The sequence below is a fragment of the Oryctolagus cuniculus genome, chromosome 6 (genome assembly GCF_051225735.1).
Source record: "Oryctolagus cuniculus isolate XC-2025 breed Fujian yellow rabbit chromosome 6, ASM5122573v1, whole genome shotgun sequence".
In the NCBI taxonomy this organism is placed as follows: domain Eukaryota; kingdom Metazoa; phylum Chordata; class Mammalia; order Lagomorpha; family Leporidae; genus Oryctolagus; species Oryctolagus cuniculus.
The window spans coordinates 22,637,927-22,656,024 of record NC_142872.1 but is presented as its reverse complement, the minus strand read 5'-3'; the positions used below and the strand labels follow the sequence as shown (position 1 = coordinate 22,656,024).

Below are 18,098 nucleotides of genomic sequence, written 5' to 3'. Positions count from 1 at the left end.
TTCACTCCCCAAATGGCCGCTACGGCCAGTGCTGCTCCTGGTCTCCCGTGTGGGTGCAGGGGCCCAAGCACCTGGGCCATCCTCCTCTGCCCTCCTGGGCCACAGCAGAGAGCTGGACTGGAAGAGGCGCAACCGGGACTAGAACCCAGTGCCCATATGAGATGCCAGTGCCACAGACGGAGGATTAACCAAGTGAGCCATGGTGCCGGCCCCTCAAAAAAATGTTTATACACAGGCACGTTAGGCAGCGGAAGGTGGTCGAGATCCCAGGCTTTAAAAGTTTGAAGGGAACTCCCCCACGTCAGAGTACACCACCAGGATAACTGCAGTGCTCCCAGCACGTGTTTTGTCCTCAGCCGCCTGGAAGGATCGGGCGAGCTCACTGTTCCATGCTCTGGAACGGTTAGAGCCATTGTGACCTCCTCTCACCCTCCGAGGCACCACGAAGGAAAGGATGACTTATCCCACGCACCTGGAAGCGGGAGCAACTGCGTTGAGGGAGAGCAGACAACACATCTGAGTGTCATGAATCCTTAGCTTTTCCGCATGCCCTGGCCATTTCATCAAGCACCTAAGGACCGTTTTAAGAACCTTGATGTCTCCATTAAAAAAAAAAAAAAAAAAAAAAAAAAACCAAAAACAATGAAAGGTTTAATTTGAAGGTCATTCCTCTGTGTGTCTTAGACTCCCAGCTGCATAGCTAGTCCATTGGTAAAACTGAGTTTTCAGTAAATGCAGGGGTGGGTGGTGATGGTTAAGGGAGAGGAACACTAAGTGATGAAATCAACCTGTATCTAATGAGCATCTATTAGATAAAGGACAGCATCAGCTGGCTGACATAGAGCTGATAAAAATCACCTTCAGCTAGGCGTCCTTGAGGTCTGATTACACTCCACACACACACCTAAAATTTATTTAAGAGACAAGCCAGTGCCTTCCTGGCCTTTGGGAAGGAGACTGGCATGGGGAGATGTTTTCCTTGCTAGTTCTCCCCAGCCATGGCGCTTCCCAGCAAATTCCTTCTGTGGTTTTGCTGTCTTGCCTGCATGTGTTTTTCAGCTAGCTTTGGTTCCCAGCCTCCCAGGGCAGAAGCTTGGGTTGCCACCAATGCTGCGTTGGAGTCTGAGGTTGAGCCTGGGTCCTCGTTGTGGCCTGCAGATGGGAGAGACCGACCTGGCCTCCTTCCCCCTCTCTTCAAAGTTCTGTCTGATGGGCGAGGTGAGGCCCCTAGGCTGCAGCCAGACTCGAGAGCGTTGCAGTACATGAAGAAGCTTTATAAAGCTTACGCTACCAAGGAGGGGATTCCTAAAGCCAACAGAAATCACCTCTACAACACAGTTCGACTCTTCACACCCTGGGTCCAGCAGAAGCAGGCTCCAGGACGCCAGGAAACAGGTGTGTAAGAGCAGATGGGGGGGGGGGGGTCCGTGTGTAGCGGAAACCTGTTAGAAGCTCCTGCATTTCAGTTACAGAAAGGAGCCGAGCCTTGCCTTTGAACTGCATTTTACTTTGCCTGAGATTGACAGCCAAACAGGTCTGGCCCTTGATCTTCTGCTTCTCACTAATGCTCTCATTGTAGAGGTGGGCTGGTGTGATAGTTTTCCAGCCAGGTGAGGTTTGCTCGGGGCTGGAACTGGAGGAGAAGGTTACCGTCCCTCTCTGGTTGGCCAAGCCGTTGGCCCAGAAACGCATCTGCACCATCCCTCACCTGCGCCTGTGCATTAAACGGCGTGAGAGGAGAGCGGCAGTCCCCACGTGGGGCAGTCGGTGTCGGAGAGAACAGGGTGTTTGTAACAAGCTGCCCTGTCTGCAGTGTGTGAGGGAGGAGCAAATGCTCACACAAGCTCTGTGCCGTACCGGCTTGAGCCGGTTTCTAACTCAGCCTGGCGGTCATGGCTGATGGAAACCCTCCCTGCTTCCTGATTACCCCATTTCACTGTCGTGGTTCTTGATTTTCCCTGCGGTTTTCCAACTCAAGTGTTCTACATTAACGTGGACAACTGAGTTTTCAATCGACTTCATTCAGTCGGGGCCTAAGGCGTCTGCCTTCTTAAAAAAGACGGATGGTGTTTTTAATTACCGTTTCCCTCTGGAGGATCTCCTTGAAAAATTACTTCCTTGATGAGTGTCCTTGGTGTTAGGAGCAAATGACGAAGACTGAAACCTCAGGATGACGTAATGATGCCCTGTTAACGTCAGTTCATCCCCAAAGCGTGCCGAGTTGGTGGAGACGAAATGGCTGGATGTGGGGACTGGGAGTTAGTGGTGGTGTCGATGGTCCCTGCGATATTTATTACCCCCCCCCCCCGTGTCTTTGTGGCTTAGGGAAGTTGGGGGTGGGCGGCACATACTACATGGCACCAGGGGCCTTCAGAAAGTTTGTGGAAAATGTGTATTCTTAACAACAACAGTAACAACAAAATCTGCACATCTTTGCATTCCTTTGCACTCACTAAGCCTTGTGAAGTGCCCTGGTGCTGCTCCCTGCCTGCCTGCCTGTGTGTGGGGTGGCCACTCAAGCGCTGCTGGGGGCTTGTGTTTCTGCAGGAGTCCTGCCGCCCGCGGACCTGCTGTTTAACCTGGATCGCGTTACTGCCGTGGAACACCTGATCAAGTCGGTCCTGCTCTACACTCTCGACAGCTCCGTCTCTGTCTCCAGTGCTGTGCAGTGTGTGTGCAGCCTGGTGATGAAGGAAACGGGGACTTCCAGCCAGACGCAGCCATCGACTCCACGCCCACTCACCTTGCAGTCACGGTTTGAATTCAGGAAGAAACACAAGTGGGCTGAGATTGACGTGACCCCACTCCTTGAGCCTCTCGTGGCCTCCAGTGAGAGCCACGTCCACCTGTCTGGAAACTGCACTTGCGTGAAAGACCAGCAGCAGCGTCCCGCTGCACAGGAGGGCCCCTTGAACCTAACTGTGCTAGCGTCCCCCTCCCTCATCTTGTATTTGAATGACACCAGTGCGCAGGCCTATCACGGGTGGTATTCCCTACCCTACAGGAGGAGGCCTTCACGGGGTCTCCGGCAGCAGAGTCGGCCTGCCCCTGGGGCAGGAGAAGAGGCTGCGCAGGTGGGCAGGTCGTCCAGGCGTCAGAGAGGTCAGGACGCTGTCGGCTCTCAACTGAAGCAGCCCCTGGTTCCAGCTGCTTTAAATCTGAGTGAATACTTCAAACAGTTTGTCTTTCCCCAGGATGAGTGTGAGCTCCATGACTTTCGCCTTAGCTTCAGTCAGCTGAAATGGGACAACTGGATCGTGGCGCCACACAGGTACAACCCTCGATACTGCAAGGGGGACTGTCCCAGGGCCGTCGGGCACCGGTATGGCTCTCCGGTTCACACCGTGGTGCAGAACATCATCTACGAGAAGCTCGACTCCTCGGTGCCGAGGCCGTCGTGTGTACCTGCCAGATACAGCCCCCTGAGCGTTTTGACCATTGAGCCCGGTGGCTCCATTGCCTACAAAGAGTATGAAGATATGATAGCTACAAAGTGCACCTGTCGTTAGCATGTGCTGCTCGACTACAGCCATGAGCCTGTTGGGCAGAGTGAGTGCTGGGGGCCTGTGCGAACCTTCTGGAGGAAGCTTCCTAGGTCACACCTGAGTTGGTGTGTTGTATGAAGAGAGGCATGTGCAGATGAGCACATGGTGTGGAATCTTTGCGTGCAAAGGGAATCGTTGCTATTGGCCTATTTCCACATTGAAGTGAAACATTATTTGGGGGAGATTTTTTTCTCGCTGAGTTTTTTGTTTCATAAAGATCTTATTTTTGATAAAAAAAATTCTTAGAATTAATTTTGGGTGGAATGGCAACTCTGCATTGACAACCCTGATTATTGTAGTCTTACTTAATGGAAGAATAAATTCATTTCAATGGCATAGTTTTGTGTGTATGTTGTATTAAAGATTACTTTTAAGTGATCATTCCGGAGAGTTGCTAAAAGCTGGCCTGGGCTGAGCTGTTGATCTTGTTGGCAGAGTGAAGGGAAGGCTAGCTTCTGACCTCCATCCTGATGTAGGGAGGCTGACGAGGAGAGCACGCAGGTGACCGTTTCTGTTGTCTTAGTGTACTGTGCATCAAGCACACCAACTCTGCTCCTTAACTGCCTTGCATGGATCAGCCGCCTCACACAAAATAGTAGAACGTTTGCCCCACTCATTTAGAGGAAATTGCTTTGCAGATGGTTCTGAGCAAAGCTGTATTCAAGACTTAAGATGCATTGTCTCCCATTTGATCTGAAAGCCCTGACTTTGGAGAAGGCTTTTGTTGGGGTATGTGGGGGAGTTAACGCCTGCCACGGTGTACGCACAGGTTGTTTTCCAGGTGGGCTTAGGGTAGTTCCTCCTAAACTAAACTGGTAGTGACGGGGTTTTACTACCAAAGAGTTTTAGGTAGGTACAAGGGCTATTAGAGGGACATTCAGAAAAGCTAGCTGGTGGAAAAGCTAGCCTGTGATTTCAAGGGTCTGTTGTAACAAAATTAACACAGATTTGAATCTGATTTTCCGTGAATGTTTTGAAGTATCCTCATCTATGAGTTTTAATATACTCCCTACCTTGAGAGCCCTGGGTACACAGATTTAGGGCAGATGGAGTGACTTCTTTGGGTTTTTACAGCCCTAATCTACAACCCAAAAGTCATCCCTAGATGCAAGAAACAATGGCCCTTTTTGTAAATGATCTTTCCTTGATTCCAGTTTTTTAAGCTTTGTTGGATTTAATCACCATACAAGATAATTGGCCCACTTAGTATAATTCAATGGCTTATAGTACAGTCACAAAGACAGAACACTATTAGCATCATGAATTTTAGAACTTTTCATCACTTGAAAATGAAAGCCATATGCTTTCACTGTGTACCTCCCTAGACCCTGTCGTGCCGACTCCAAGCTCGAAGGAATCGGTAACCTGGCTTGAGGCTGCCTTACTGTGGCCTTGGTATGAGTGAGATCATACGCTAGGTGGCTTCTCAGGCTTGGCTTTCACTTAGCATGTTTTCGTGGTTCTTTGACGTAGTAACATGTGTCAAAACTACATTTTTTGGTTGGTGAAGAACATTCCATTGTAGGGTCATGCGCAGTTTTGTTTGTTTGGCTGTTGATGGCTGCTTAGATTGTTTCCTTACTTTGGCTGTTGTGTATAATCCTGGTAGACGATCCGTACACCTGGGAATGGAATTGCTGAGTCATAGGGTGCATCTGAGGTTCAGAACTGCTTGTCTGTTTTCCCAAGCAGTTGCACTGCTTTATATTCCCACCATGGGTTCTGAATTTTCTGCATCCTTAAGACTGATTTTTTGATTCTAGCTGTCCAAGGGGTATGAAATCTCACTCATTTTGATGTGCATTTCTCAAATAATGATATGATGTGTCTTTATGGGTTTGTCAGCCACTTGTATTTTTTCTTTTTTTAGATTCATTTGCTTGATAGGTAGAGTGGCAATGACCAAGAGAGGAGTGTGCAGCCGGAGGTTTAATTCCCAAATGCCTGCAACATCTGGGACTGAGCAAGGCCAAAGCCACAGGTCAGAAAGCCCAGCTCAGGGCAGGGACAAAAGTACTTGAGTCAATTGTTTCTCAGCTTTTTGGCTAAGATCAAGTGTAAAAGTATTGGAGTCGTCATCTGCTGCCTTCCCAGGCCATTGAGCAAGAGCTGGAATGCAAGCAGAGGCGGGGGAGGCTAACTGACGTTCTGATTTGGGTTGTGTTATGTCCCAATCGACGGCTTGACCTCTTGCACCACAATGCCTGCCCTAGCCATGAGTGTCTGAGGAAATGTCTGTCAGGTTCCTTTTGACTGTTCTCTTAGCAGGTTGTCTCTTTTTTTTTTTCTTTTTTTTTTTTTTTTTGAGTTACAGGATTTCGTCATATTTCAGACAAAAGTCTCTTCTGAGATAGTATTTCCAAATTTTTACCATTCTGTGGATCACCTTTTTGTTGTAAAATATCCATATCAAAATTTTAACCACCGTAGCACAGTGCTGGTCCCGAAAAAAATTTTTTTCAGAAGTAAAACTAAAACTTGAGGGGTCCAAGAATTCTGTAACTTAATAACGTTGCTATATCATGTCATTTGAGAGAGATAATTATTTTGTAAGTGAGGTTAAAAGTCGAAGACTGAGAGCTGAATGGTGTTTCGAAGATTTTCTACCATTTTCGGTCATTTTTTTTTTTTTTTTAAGATGTATTTGAGAGGCAGAGTTAGAGACAGGTCTTCGATCTGCTAATGCGCTCTCTAAATGGTCAAGATGGCCAGAGCTGGGACAATCCAAAGCCAGGAGCTACTTTTGGGTCTCCCCATGTGGATGCAGGGGCCCAAGCACTTGGGTCATCTTCCACTGCTTTCCTAGGCCATAGCAGAGAGGGGGGTCGGAAGAGGAGGAGCCAGGACTCCAACTGGTGCCCATAGGGGATGCCAGTGCTGCAGGCATAGCCCACTATGCCACAGTGCCATCCCCATTTTGTCATTGTTGAGGATAAAAAAAAAAACTTGGTGGAATGGAAAGGGCACGATTATTGGTGATGATGCACAGTTGCTTTCAAATGGATCATGTGGGCTGGCACCGTTGAGTAGTGGGTTAAGCTTTGGCAGCCAGTGCTGCCATCTGATATGGAGGCCAACTGGAGTCCTGGCTGCTCCAATTGAGATCCAGTTCCCTGCTAGTGCTCATGGGGGAAAAAGCAGCCAGAGATGACCCAAGTACCTGGTCCGCTTCACCCACGTGGGTTTCCTGGAAGAAGCTTCTGGCTTCAGCCTGATCACAGAGACCATTTTGGGGAGTGAACCAGCAGATGAAAGATCCATCCCTCTCTCCTTCCCTGTGTAACTCTTTTTTGAATAAACTCTTAAAGAATCACATGAAACTGATTTAAGGGATAACTCAGTTACTGAACTACTCTAAATGGATTTATAAGCACACAAGTGTATGTGGGGTCTTCAAAGGTTGAGGGAAAATTGCAAGTATCTTTTAATACAATTTCAATGAATTTCTTGATATGCCTTTGTATGCAGCCATACGTATTTTTCCTGCCAGAATAGAGGTTGGTGGGGTTGTTGGTGTGTCATGTGATGGCTGAGTATGGAATGTGGTCTGAAATCTATGATTTCAAGAAGAAGAAAATGAGTAGTTTTGATGGCAATTCAATATTAGTGCCAAAATTAGGAGCAGAAAAATAGTTGGTCGTTACTGAGGCGAATCCTCGGATGTGCGTTTTCGCATGGTGCTAGGGTGCTACAGCTGAGCAGCCAGAGCTCCAAGAACTGAGGGTGGCCTGTGAAAGATTGTACTTGTAAATCGTAGGACAACGTTACTCCTCAGGGCTGATCCATCTGCTCAGTTGAAACTGGAGAGATTCTCTCCCACAGTGTTGAAGCGTATGCTGGTCCCCTGACTCCCTGCTCCATATGCAGCCTATTTTTCTTCAGTTTCTTTGACAAAAGCTGTCACTTTAGAAAATAACCAAGAAAGGACAACAGTGATTTAAATCTGGAAATTCAAGGATGATGCTACATCTGCTGTAAATAGATGCATTCAGCTTTGGTATTTAGTGCAGATGAGATAGGCAGGCGCTTGAAGCAGCGAGGGGCTCAGTGTGCCGCGGAACAATGGGGCATGTCAGGAGCTGGTTTTGCTTCGGCTCTGAGTTTCCTGCTGTTTATCGGTTTGAATCAACTCCTGTGTTAGTTGAATACCTCCTGTTTGACTCACTGGTTCCAAGAGCCGCGGCAGCCCCTCACTGGGTTCGGGCTCCATTTGGACAGCCTGTGGGCAGAATAAAGCTGCCCTTTCATGGGGAGGAGGAGAGGGAGCTGCGGCCTTCCGCAGAGAGAACGCTCCGGTGCCAGCATTTGGTGTGTGTCAAACCTTAGGTGGCCAGTTGTAATCGGTAACTTGCTAGGGATGTGACTTGTAAAATGACAAATGAAATGAACCCTACATGCTGTGAGCACTGTTCTAGAGGATACCAGTCCCCCAAATATTCCTTGGATCCATAGACCAACTAAGAGGATTGATAGAAAGTTTGGTGCTTTACATGTTAACAGTTCTCTGACCAGAAGGGAAGAAGGAAAACCACGGCTGAGTCAGGATTGCCATGTTGTAGTGGACCTTTGCATGGTTCCTCCCCATACCCCGCGTTTCCAGTGGCCCCACCTTATCCACACAATGGTTCCTGGGACCCCCCGTGGATGCCTGCACTGTAGCTTGCGCTTAATTCAAGCATGTACTGTTTCTTTCCTATACAGATGTATGTATTATGATAAAGTGTAACTTTTTTTGACAGGCAGAGTTAGACAGTGAGAGAAAGCACAGAAAGGTCTTCCTTCCGTTGGTTCACCCCCCAAATGGCCACTGCGGCCGGTGTGCTGAGCCTGTCTGAAGCCAGGAGCCAGGTGCTTCCTCCTGGTCTCCCACACGGGTGCAGGCCCCCAAGCACTTGGGCCATCTTCCACTGCCCTCCCGGGCCACAGCAGGGAGCTGGACTGGAAGAGGAGCAGCCAGGACTAGAAACCGGTGCCCATATGGGATGCTGGTGCCATAGGTGGAGGATTAGCCAAGTGAGCCACAATGCTGGCCCCAATAAAGTATAACTTCTAATTTAGGTAGAGAATTGACAATAATGGAGAAATGTAGTTGGGGCTGGCGCTGTGGGACAGCGGGTTAAAGCCCTGGCCCGAAGTGCTGGCCTCCCATATGGGCACCAGTTCTAGTCCCAAGTGCTCCTCTTCTGATCCAGCTCTCTGCTGTGGCCTGGGATAGCAGTAGAGGATGGCCCAAGTCCTTGGGCCCCTGCACCCACATGGGAGACCTGGAGGAAGCTCCTGGCTTCTGATCTGCACAGCTCTTGCCATTGCAGCCATCTGGGGAGTGAACCAGCGGATGGAAGACCTCTCTCTCTGTTCCTACCTCTCTAACTCTGTCTTTCAAATAAATAAAATCTTTAAAAAAATGAAATACAGCAACTATAACATAGTGATATAAACTATGTGAATATGGTGTCGTTCTCTAAAAATATCTTCAGCTGCTAAGTAGTCAGATTGGCTGTTGGGCGTTTTTGCTTGTGTTTGAGGAACCATTGTTTTACTTAGTAAAGCCCCAAAGTGCAGGAGTCGCAGGGCAGGGAGTTCAGATATGCCAAAGAGAAGCCTTTGCACTTGACTCTCAGCTTCCATGAGAAGGTGGAAGTTTCTGGCTTGATAAGGAAAGAAATCTTAGGGTATGCTGGTTAAGTTCTGTGTAAGAGCAAATCTTTGCTTTGTGAAACCTTGATCACTTTTGGCAATGGCCTTGAGTTGCTAATAAGACCAGGTCTACTTTAGTATCTGTTTTAAAATAGGATTGTCTAGGTAGCTTGGCAGGGTGTTTCTTTGTCCTCCCTTAGTATGCAATGCAGTTTGAATTGAAGAATTGAGAAATTATGCATGTGGATGAGGGTCACCTGTACATTTTGGGCATTTTGTTCCCAGAATAAGTGCTTGTGAACAGTTCAGTTCATAGACTGGTCTTCGGTGCTGATGTCTGTATGTTGGAATGCTCCAACAGACGATGTTAAAAGTTCACATCCTGGGCCTAGATGTCATACAGGTCTTCTCAGAAATAATTAGCTCAATGAATAAATATTGATTTAGCACTGACGATGGGCCAGGTACTGTTTGTGGCTAAGAGCATTGGGTGTCCTCAGGACCGGACGAGTCCATCACCCATGAGAAATGGACGTTTAATTTATTGCCCTGAGTTCCACCAGTGGGCATTTACCATGGCAAAACCTTCTCTGGAGGAGTCTGCTGTGGGGTGGTATTATAAGAGCAGGCTTAAAACTAACTGATGTCTTGGAGTTGAATTTTAAAAAAATGATTGACTTATTTGCAGGTCAGTATAGAGAGAAAGGAAGAGAGCCCTCCTCCTTTGGTTCACTTGCCAGACAGCCACAATGGTCAGGGCTTGGCCAGGCTGAAGCCAGGTGCCAGGAGCTTCATCTGGGTCTCCCTCATGGGATCTTCCTCTGCTTTTCCCAGGCTGTTGGCAGGGAGCTGGATTGAAAGTAGAATAGTCAGTACACAAACCAGCGCCGATATGGGATGTTGGTGTTGCAGGCAGTGGCTTCACCTGCTATACCACAACACTAGCCCTGGAGTAGGCTAGGATAGGATAGGATGACTGAGATCTCCTACCCCCTGGCTCACTTTCCAAATGCCCACAACAGCTGGGCTGGGCTAAATTCAGACACCAAGAACTCAATCCAGGTATCTCACATGTTTTGTTTTTTAATATATATATAAGATTTATTTATTTGAAAGTCAGAGTTACACAGAGAATCTTGCGTCTGCTGGCTCACTCCCCAGTTGGCCGCAATGGCCAGAGGTGTGCTGATCCAAAGCCAGGAGCTTCTTCCAGGTCTTTCACATGGGTGCAGGGGTACAAGGACTTAGGCCATCTTCTGCTTTCCCAGGCCATTGCAGAGAGCTGGATCAGAACAGGAGCAGCCTGGAGTCGAACTGGTGCCCCTATGTGATGTAGGCACTGCAAACAGCGGCTTCACCCGCTTCGCCACAGCACCAGCCCCCAACACGGGTTTCAGGAACCCAGCTGCCTGGGCTGTCACCTGCTGGTCCCCAGGTGCATTAGCAGGAAGCCAGACAGGAAACAGCAACCAAGACTCAGACTACACACGAGTAGAGGCCAGCTTTTCCAGCGGTACCATAACGCACTGCACAGCAATAGGTTTGCATGCATTGTAAGAAATAATAGAACAATCTCAACTCTTCAACTATCCTTTATCCAGTTCCCTCAATGATAACATTCTATAAAACTATACTATAATAACCCAACCGGAATACTGACACTGATAAACATTTAAAAAATATCTCAAAAATAGAAGAAAAGAGATGGAAAGGTTTTTGATCCACTAGTTCATTTCCCAAACGAATGCAACAGCCAGGCCTAGGCAAAGCTGAAGCCAGGAATTCGATCCAGGTCTCCCACATGGGTGGCAGGAGCCCAGGTGCTTGGGGCCATCGTCTGCTGCCTTCCCAGGCACACTAGCAGAGAGCTGGATCAGAAGCAGAGCAGCAGGGACTAGAACTGGCCTTTGATGTGGGATGTCCACTGTACCACACCTTCCCTGATAAAATTTCTGACTTTCAGACCTACCTGCACCAAGGAGAATGTTGATCATAACATCAACAGTTTTCTAGATCCCTTGAGGACACAACTTAATGGTTAAATACTTTTTGCCCTACACAGCCATGTACAGGTGCTCCTGCAGAGGTAGTAATGGCTCATGGGATTGACACAGTGCTTGCTCTCATGGAGCTGAAGTTAGTGTCTGAGACAGACAGTGACCAAGTGAACACTGGATTTGAGTGGCACATGGGAGAGAGGGAGTGGAGTGAGGTGGAGGGAGTACCCAGACCCTGTGAAAGAACCTTGGTGACCACACAATTCCACAAGCAGCCATGAAGAATGTCTCATCAGAGTCTCGTGAGTGGATTCTCCTTTAAGCTTTGCAGAGACAGAACTCCTGTCTGCCCATTCACCCCAGCTGCCCGCAAGAGCAGGGGGTCCCACGCCAGAAGCTGGGAACCCCCGGCGGGTGTCCACATGGGCGGCAGTCCTCACTGCTGCCTCTCAGGGTCTGGGTCAGCAGGAAGATGGAGTCGGGATTCGGAGCGGATGTGATGTGAGGGCATTTGGGCCACATCTTAACCACTAGGCCAACTGTCGACCTTGGTTGGATCTGCAAAAAATACTCGGAGTATCCTGAAAATGTGGGGAGTGGCTGAAGCAGGGAGACCTTGGGTCGGGGGCAGCTGTTTTCCTGGCTCAGATGGGGGGTGGTGCTGCTTTGGAATACAGCAGTAGAGGGGGGGTGCCAAGAGGTGAAAACACTTGGTGTTTGTCTTTGTGGCTTCTCCCTGTGTCACTTGGCCTGAGTTCGTAGGGTTGCATTGAATGAGAGGAGGAATGTCTGGTCTTCGAGTGAGATGAAATGATAAAATTAATCCATTCATGTTTTCATCTAATGAGGTGTTTTTTATTTTCTGAGGTTTTCTAATTTCTCTTTCCTGAAGTTTTGCATTGTTTCATCTGGATTTTGCTTTGGTTGGTGTTGGCCTTTGCATTTCCTGATGGAGGTGTTCATAGGTGCTTCTCTTGTCCACTTACACACGTATGGCCCTAGGAAGCTGTCCAAAGCTTGGTCTCCGAGGACGGGATCTGTCTGAACTCTTCAGTTTGAGGCTCTTGTCCATTTCCTGTGGTTCCTCTATGGAAGGATTATCCAGCCTGTGGTGGAAGGAAGATGGGTAAAGACGTGCACTTCACTGCTGGTGGGTGTGGGGCCCTGCAAAGCCAGGACTGGGGGCTCATCATTTACGGCATACACAATGGACCCCACTTGGCCCAGCCTCTGATGTGCCTGGAGCTCACTTCCTGGAAGCTCTTGGACACTCTTGCTCAGGATCAGCCCCCAGTCTCCTGACCCCGGGACAGGGCTAATCCTAGGCTGCCTTAGATCGACATGTTCCCTGGGGTATGGCTCCCTGCTATAGTGCCCACCTACAGTTAGAGCGGGCACCACCCTGGCGTCTTCATTTTCCAAGTTTTCCCAGGGTTCTGAGTCCTGACTCGGCTGGTTTCTCATCGACAGCTCCTCCCCAGCAGGTCGCATTTTTCCCTGGTTCTGGTTCTAGTCCTCAGCCCATCTCGAGTTTCCAAAACTTTGTCAGCACGTTCCTGCTGAGCTCTCCTCCCCCACTGCTGACCCTTATACATATATCTGCCCTCCTCTGGCTCAGCTATTAGTGAGAGGGAGTCATGAGAAGTGTGCGTGTTCAGTTCTCCAGGGCCAAAGGTGCTTCCCTAAGTACGGTGCAAAGTCCATGTTGACATCTCAATCAGAGAAAGTGGCGAAGAAAGGTTTGTAGGAAATTCCAGTTGCTTTGTGACTGGCCAAGACTTGGTTATGTGTCCTTAAGCTGAGCCTCTTGGAGTTTCTCTATTTCATCCCCATCTTGTCAGTTCTGAGTAAGCAAAGTAGGGATATTTCTAAGGACAGTGTCAATGCTTGGACTGTATACCATATTTGACTTTAAAAAAAGTAGCTCATTAGGAATGGGCATTTGGTTCAGCTGTTTTTTTAATTCAAATTTATTTATTTGGAAAGCAGAGTTACAAAGAGAGGAGACAGATATTTTTCATGCACTGGTTTACTCCCTCAAATGTCTGCAACAACTAGGGCTCGGCCAGGCTGCAGCCAAGTTTCCTCCAGGTCTCCAGGTGGTACAGATGCCCAAACACTTGAGCCATCTTCAGCTGCTTCCCCAGGTGCATTAGCAAGGAGCTGGATCAGAAGTGGAACAGCAGGACTCAAACCAGCATGTATGTGGGATGCCGGCATTGCAGGTGGCAATTTAACCCTCTGCCTCCCAACACAAGCCCCTGGTCCAGCTGTTAAGATGCCTGTGTCCTCCGTCAGAGTACCTGGCTTTGGTTGCCAGTTTGAGCTCCTTACTTGAGCTTCCTGCCAGTGCAGACCCTGGAGAGCAGCAGTGGTAGCTGGAGTAACTGGATCCCTGCCACCTACATGGCAGAACTGGATTGCAGCTCCAGGCTTCAGACATTTGGGGAGTGAACCAGCAGATGAGATGTTTACTCTGTCTCTCCCTGTCTGTTTTTCTCTCTCAGTCTAAAATAAAATTTTAAAAATGAAAAAAGCACCTCGCTAGATGGTATTACCCAGTAGGACTAAAGTACTTGCCAACAAGTAATCTGAAGTTTTGTCTAAACGTAGGAAAGAGGAGTTCATTTGTACCTTTAAAGAAAGGACGGTTCAGTATTTAAGTGGAAAGAAGAGGTTAACACGCCCGACTCTCATTGCATCATCCTCTGGGAGAATTTGTGCAGTGAACTTTGCAAAGCATTGCACGATGGGAGGAGAAAGTGATCGGCCTCACCAGTTTGCATTGTGTTCGTGCCCTTGACCACTGGCAGCTTGTGAAATACCCGACCCATGCTGAAGCAGGATTGTGGGAGATGAAGGAGTCCTGGAGACTGATGCCCTTTCTGGATCTGAAGGGCCCAGGACTCTGTCTCCAAAGTTCCTTCTCCAACAAAACCATGCACTAAGGAAGTAAACAGTATTGCCAGCAGAGCAGTACTTGGTTTATTATCACCTGCGGAGAGAGGGAGAGGATGGTAGGCAGGCCCCCAGGAATAGCAGAACAGCTAAAAACACAAGCTCGGGAACCATCCTGGCTTTGAATTTGGACGAATGAGTCAAGCCCTCAGGAACCCCGTTTCGTGCTCCATAGAATGGGACAGTGGCGATTCCCGCAAGTGTTTCAGAGGGTTGCCCTGAGGATCAAGTGGGTTAAGAAGGGGAGAGCTTAGAACGATGCTTACCAGCCAGATTCTCAACAGGTGCCGCATTAAATCGCAGCGCCACCCATGGCTCAGACGCTCTGCGTCCACCCCATGCAGGACGGCAGCCCCTGGTCGGTGTAACTACTGAGCGTGGACCATGCAGAAAGTCGAAGAGCTTCAAGTGTTTTCACACCAGATATCAAAGACTAACAAAGTCTCTTTGCAAAGTTTTTTAGTTTGAAAGGAACAAAGAGTACCCATCTGCCAGTTCTCTCCTAGATGCCTGTGAGAGTGAGGACTGGACTAGGCTGGGCAGAAGCCCAGGCCCAGGAGTGCAGGCCAGGTCTCACGTAGGTGGCAGGAATGCAGCTCCTGGAGCCATTACTGCTGTTGCCTAGGGTTTGCTGCAGCCAGGTGTCCTACTCAGGCTCTCTGCTGTGGGCCAAACTTCTATCTCTAAGAACATTCTTCATTCAAAGACAAAGTTTGAAAAAATATGTAAAATACCTCCATTTAACATACTGATTACATGCCGAAGTGGTATTTTGATATATCGGATCCATCTGGATACATTAGATGTCTGTATATGTTAAATTAATCTGTTTGCTTTCACTTTTTACGTGTGGTTCTCAGATCATTCAAAACCACATTGGTGGCTCACAATCTGTTTCGGTTGGATGGCACAAGAGTTCCTGCACAGGATTCTACTCTAACCTGTCGCTGAGGGGCTGGTGTTGAGGCGCAGTGCGTTAAGCCCTGCTTGCAACTCCAGCATCCCCCAGCAGAGTGCCAGTTTGAGTCTCTGCTACTCTGCTTCCAGTCTAGCTCCCCACTAACACCTGTGGGATAGCTTAAGTACTTGGGTGCCTGCCACCCATGTGGGAGACCAGGATGTGGTTCTGGGCCTCTGGCTTCAGCCTGGCCCAGACCTGGCTGTTGCAGCCATTTGGGGAGTGAGCCAGAAGATGGGCCTCGTTCTCTTCCTTTCCTGAAGCTTGTGACGTGAAGCTGAGGCTATCATGCAAATACACATGTACACATTGCTCCCAGGGTTTGGGGTGTACCTTAACTTGACAGGACTTGAGGGTGATTCGGCCATCTGGGGAGTGAACTAGTGGATGGAAGATCTCTGTCTCTCCCTGTCACTGTAACACCACCTCTCAAAAATTTACAAAAATGAATAATTAGGGGGAAAAGGCTGACAGCTGGGAAGTCAATCCAGGTCTCCCACACAGGTGACAGACCCAGCCACATGAGCCGATGACCTGCTGCCTGCCAGGGTCTGGAAGCACAAGCACGGAGCTGAGCATCAAAACCAGCATGACAGCTACAAGGCCAAACACCTGCCCCAGCTACGTCACATTTGTGTATCTGTTCATCTGGTGATGGTGGTTTAGGTTTCTGCTATTTGGCTGTTAGGAATAATGGTGATGAGAACATCTGTGTACAACATGCAGAGTGAAAATGGATTCATCTGCGTGTACACCCGGGGGGGGGGGGAGAGTGTGAGCCTGTACATGCTGATTCTACAGTTAGTCATTTGAACTGACAAACTAGTTTTTTATTTTTTTAAAAAAGATTTGCTTGTTTAAGAGGTAGAGCTACAGAGAGAGAGCGGGTGAGAGGTCTTCATTCACTGGTTCACTCCTCAAATGGCCTTCATGTCCGGAGCTGGGCTGATCTGAAGCCAGGAGCCAAGAGCGTCCTTCAGGTCTCCTACATGTATTCAGGGGCCCCAGGACTTCACCCATCTTCTTCTGCTTTCCCAGGCCACAGCAGAGAGCTGGATCAGAAGAGGAGCAGCTGGGACTGGAACAGGCACCCATATGGGATGCTGATGCCACAGGTGGATGCTTAACCCACCATGGCACAGCACCGGCCCCAAACTAGTTTTCTACATCAGTTACACCATTTTACATTTCCACGAACTGTTCCACTGTACTCACATCCTTTCAAAACTCACTACCTGACTTTAGATTATAGCCTTTGTAGCAGGTATGAACTAGTATCTCACTTTAGTTTTTGTTTTTAAAGGTTTATTTATTTTAAAGGTGGAGTGGGGGAGGGTGAGAGATCTTCTATCCACTGGCTCACTCACGGGAGTGGCAGGGACGCAAGCACTTGGACCATCTTCTGCTTTCTCAGGTGCATTAGCAGGGAGCTGGGTCAGAGTGGAGCATCCAGGACGCCAGCTGGCCTCACGTGGGATGCTGCAGGCTGTGGCTTGACTTGCTGTGTCACAGTGCTGGCAGCATTTTTTCGTGCTTCTTGACAATCTGGATCTTCCTGAGGGAATTCTTATTCCCCCTGTTCAGACCCTCAACCTAGTTTTAAGATTGGATTATTTGTCTTTTTATTGTAGAACTGTTAGTTGCTAAGCTGATTAGGGTAAACTGAATTTAGGTAAACCACTCTGGGTTTCCGGAATACCAGGGGGTTGAGGTTTGGATTTATTTTTAATCCTTTTTAGGCACTTACCAAGTTTTTGAAAAGAACCCTTGTTCACAGAATAGCTGTAAAGTAGGTCCTACTGCCACCACTAATAGAGGTTGTTAATCCAGTCCCAAGAACTAATGAAAAGGATGTGGAAATCCAAGCAGACTGTGGCTGGCCCTGCCGTAGCTCTGCCCACCGAGTGAGTGAGCAGTGTGTACTGGCAAGGAGGCGGCCTCTCCACTGTGCTAAGTCACACCTTTTTGTTAAAACCACCATGGGGGAGTGGAGCAGGAGTTGTGGGTCCCGTGCTGCTTTAAAAGTGTGTTCCCCAGGGGTGGAGGGCTGACCGTGCATCCCCCATGGGCACAGCCCCCAGGCCCTGCAAGGGTTGCTCACAGCGGCTCTCTGGGCTGGGAAGGACGCTGCTGGTTTCCTCCACGGTCCTAGTCCTCTGCCTTGTGCCTCAGGCCTGGGCTGATTCGTGCGCAGGTGCTCGGTAGTAGCTTGCTGGAAGATGAGACCTGCTTTCCCACCCACCCCAACAGGAGGGTTGCTTCGTGCCTAAAATGCTGTGTATGCAGCCTTTCCTGCACCCTTCCCACATCTCAAACCTACACTCTGGGGCTTGGAGGCCAGGGCCATCGCTGGATGTCACTGTCCAACTGTGAGCTCACACAACGGGGGACTGACAAAGTGGTTCCTGGGCACTGGCCTGGCACGCGCATTCATTCAACAAGCACTGATGTTGGCTTGGAGCCGGGTGCTGCTGGGTTTCCAAGCGCTCACTGTGTAACAGGGCAGACATGACCACGTGGTCTACACTGTAGTATGAGGGAGAGCAGGGAACAACACACTCTGCACAGAGATATCAGAGGACTTCACTGAGGAGGTGTCACTTGGTCAGGGGTTGTGACATGGCATCGTCATGGGTCCTCACCAGGGACGCTTGCTAGTGGCAGAGCGCAGCTTGAAGGAAGTGAGCGCAGGCCCTGTGGACAGCAGCCATGGGATGCAGGCCTGCGGCTCCGGGCTCCAGACGGTGCTCTCTGGCCTGACGTCAGTGTTTCGGCCCCAGCTGGTATGAAGAAAGGTGCACCCAGGGCCAACCCTCCTGAGTACAGGAACAGGAAAAAGCAACCATTTCTTGATTTTCTTGCCTTTGATTTTATGTTTGTCAAGGGAAACTTCGTTCTTACTCCGATAGCAGATGCGGGTGACTTGGCACCAGGAACTCGCCTGTTTGTGTTTCTCCTGGACCGCTTTATCCTGTTTCCCGAGCGTTGCTGAGATGGCGCGCG

General features: G+C 49.0%; 1 protein-coding gene across 1 annotated transcript; it reads left to right on the top strand.

Annotated features, from left to right (window-relative positions):
* Positions 1–998: 998 nt before the first annotated feature.
* On the top strand, positions 999–3,509 carry GDF9 (growth differentiation factor 9). The gene is made up of 2 exons (NM_001171350.1): positions 999–1,395; positions 2,548–3,509. The coding sequence occupies exons 1-2, from the start codon at positions 999–1,001 to the stop codon at positions 3,507–3,509; spliced, it is 1,359 nt and encodes a 452-aa protein (NP_001164821.1).
* The last annotated feature ends 14,589 nt before the right edge of the window (positions 3,510–18,098 follow it).

What these genes read in the sequence shown, in the direction of transcription:
- GDF9 (NM_001171350.1), top strand. Translation starts at nt 999, where the DNA reads ATGGCGCTTCCCAGCAAATTCCTTCTGTGGTTTTGCTGTCTTGCCTGC. An exon ending in TCCAGGACGCCAGGAAACAG is followed by an intron (nt 1,396 to 2,547) that starts GTGTGTAAGAGC and finishes GTGTTTCTGCAG; the next exon opens with GAGTCCTGCCGCCCGCGGAC.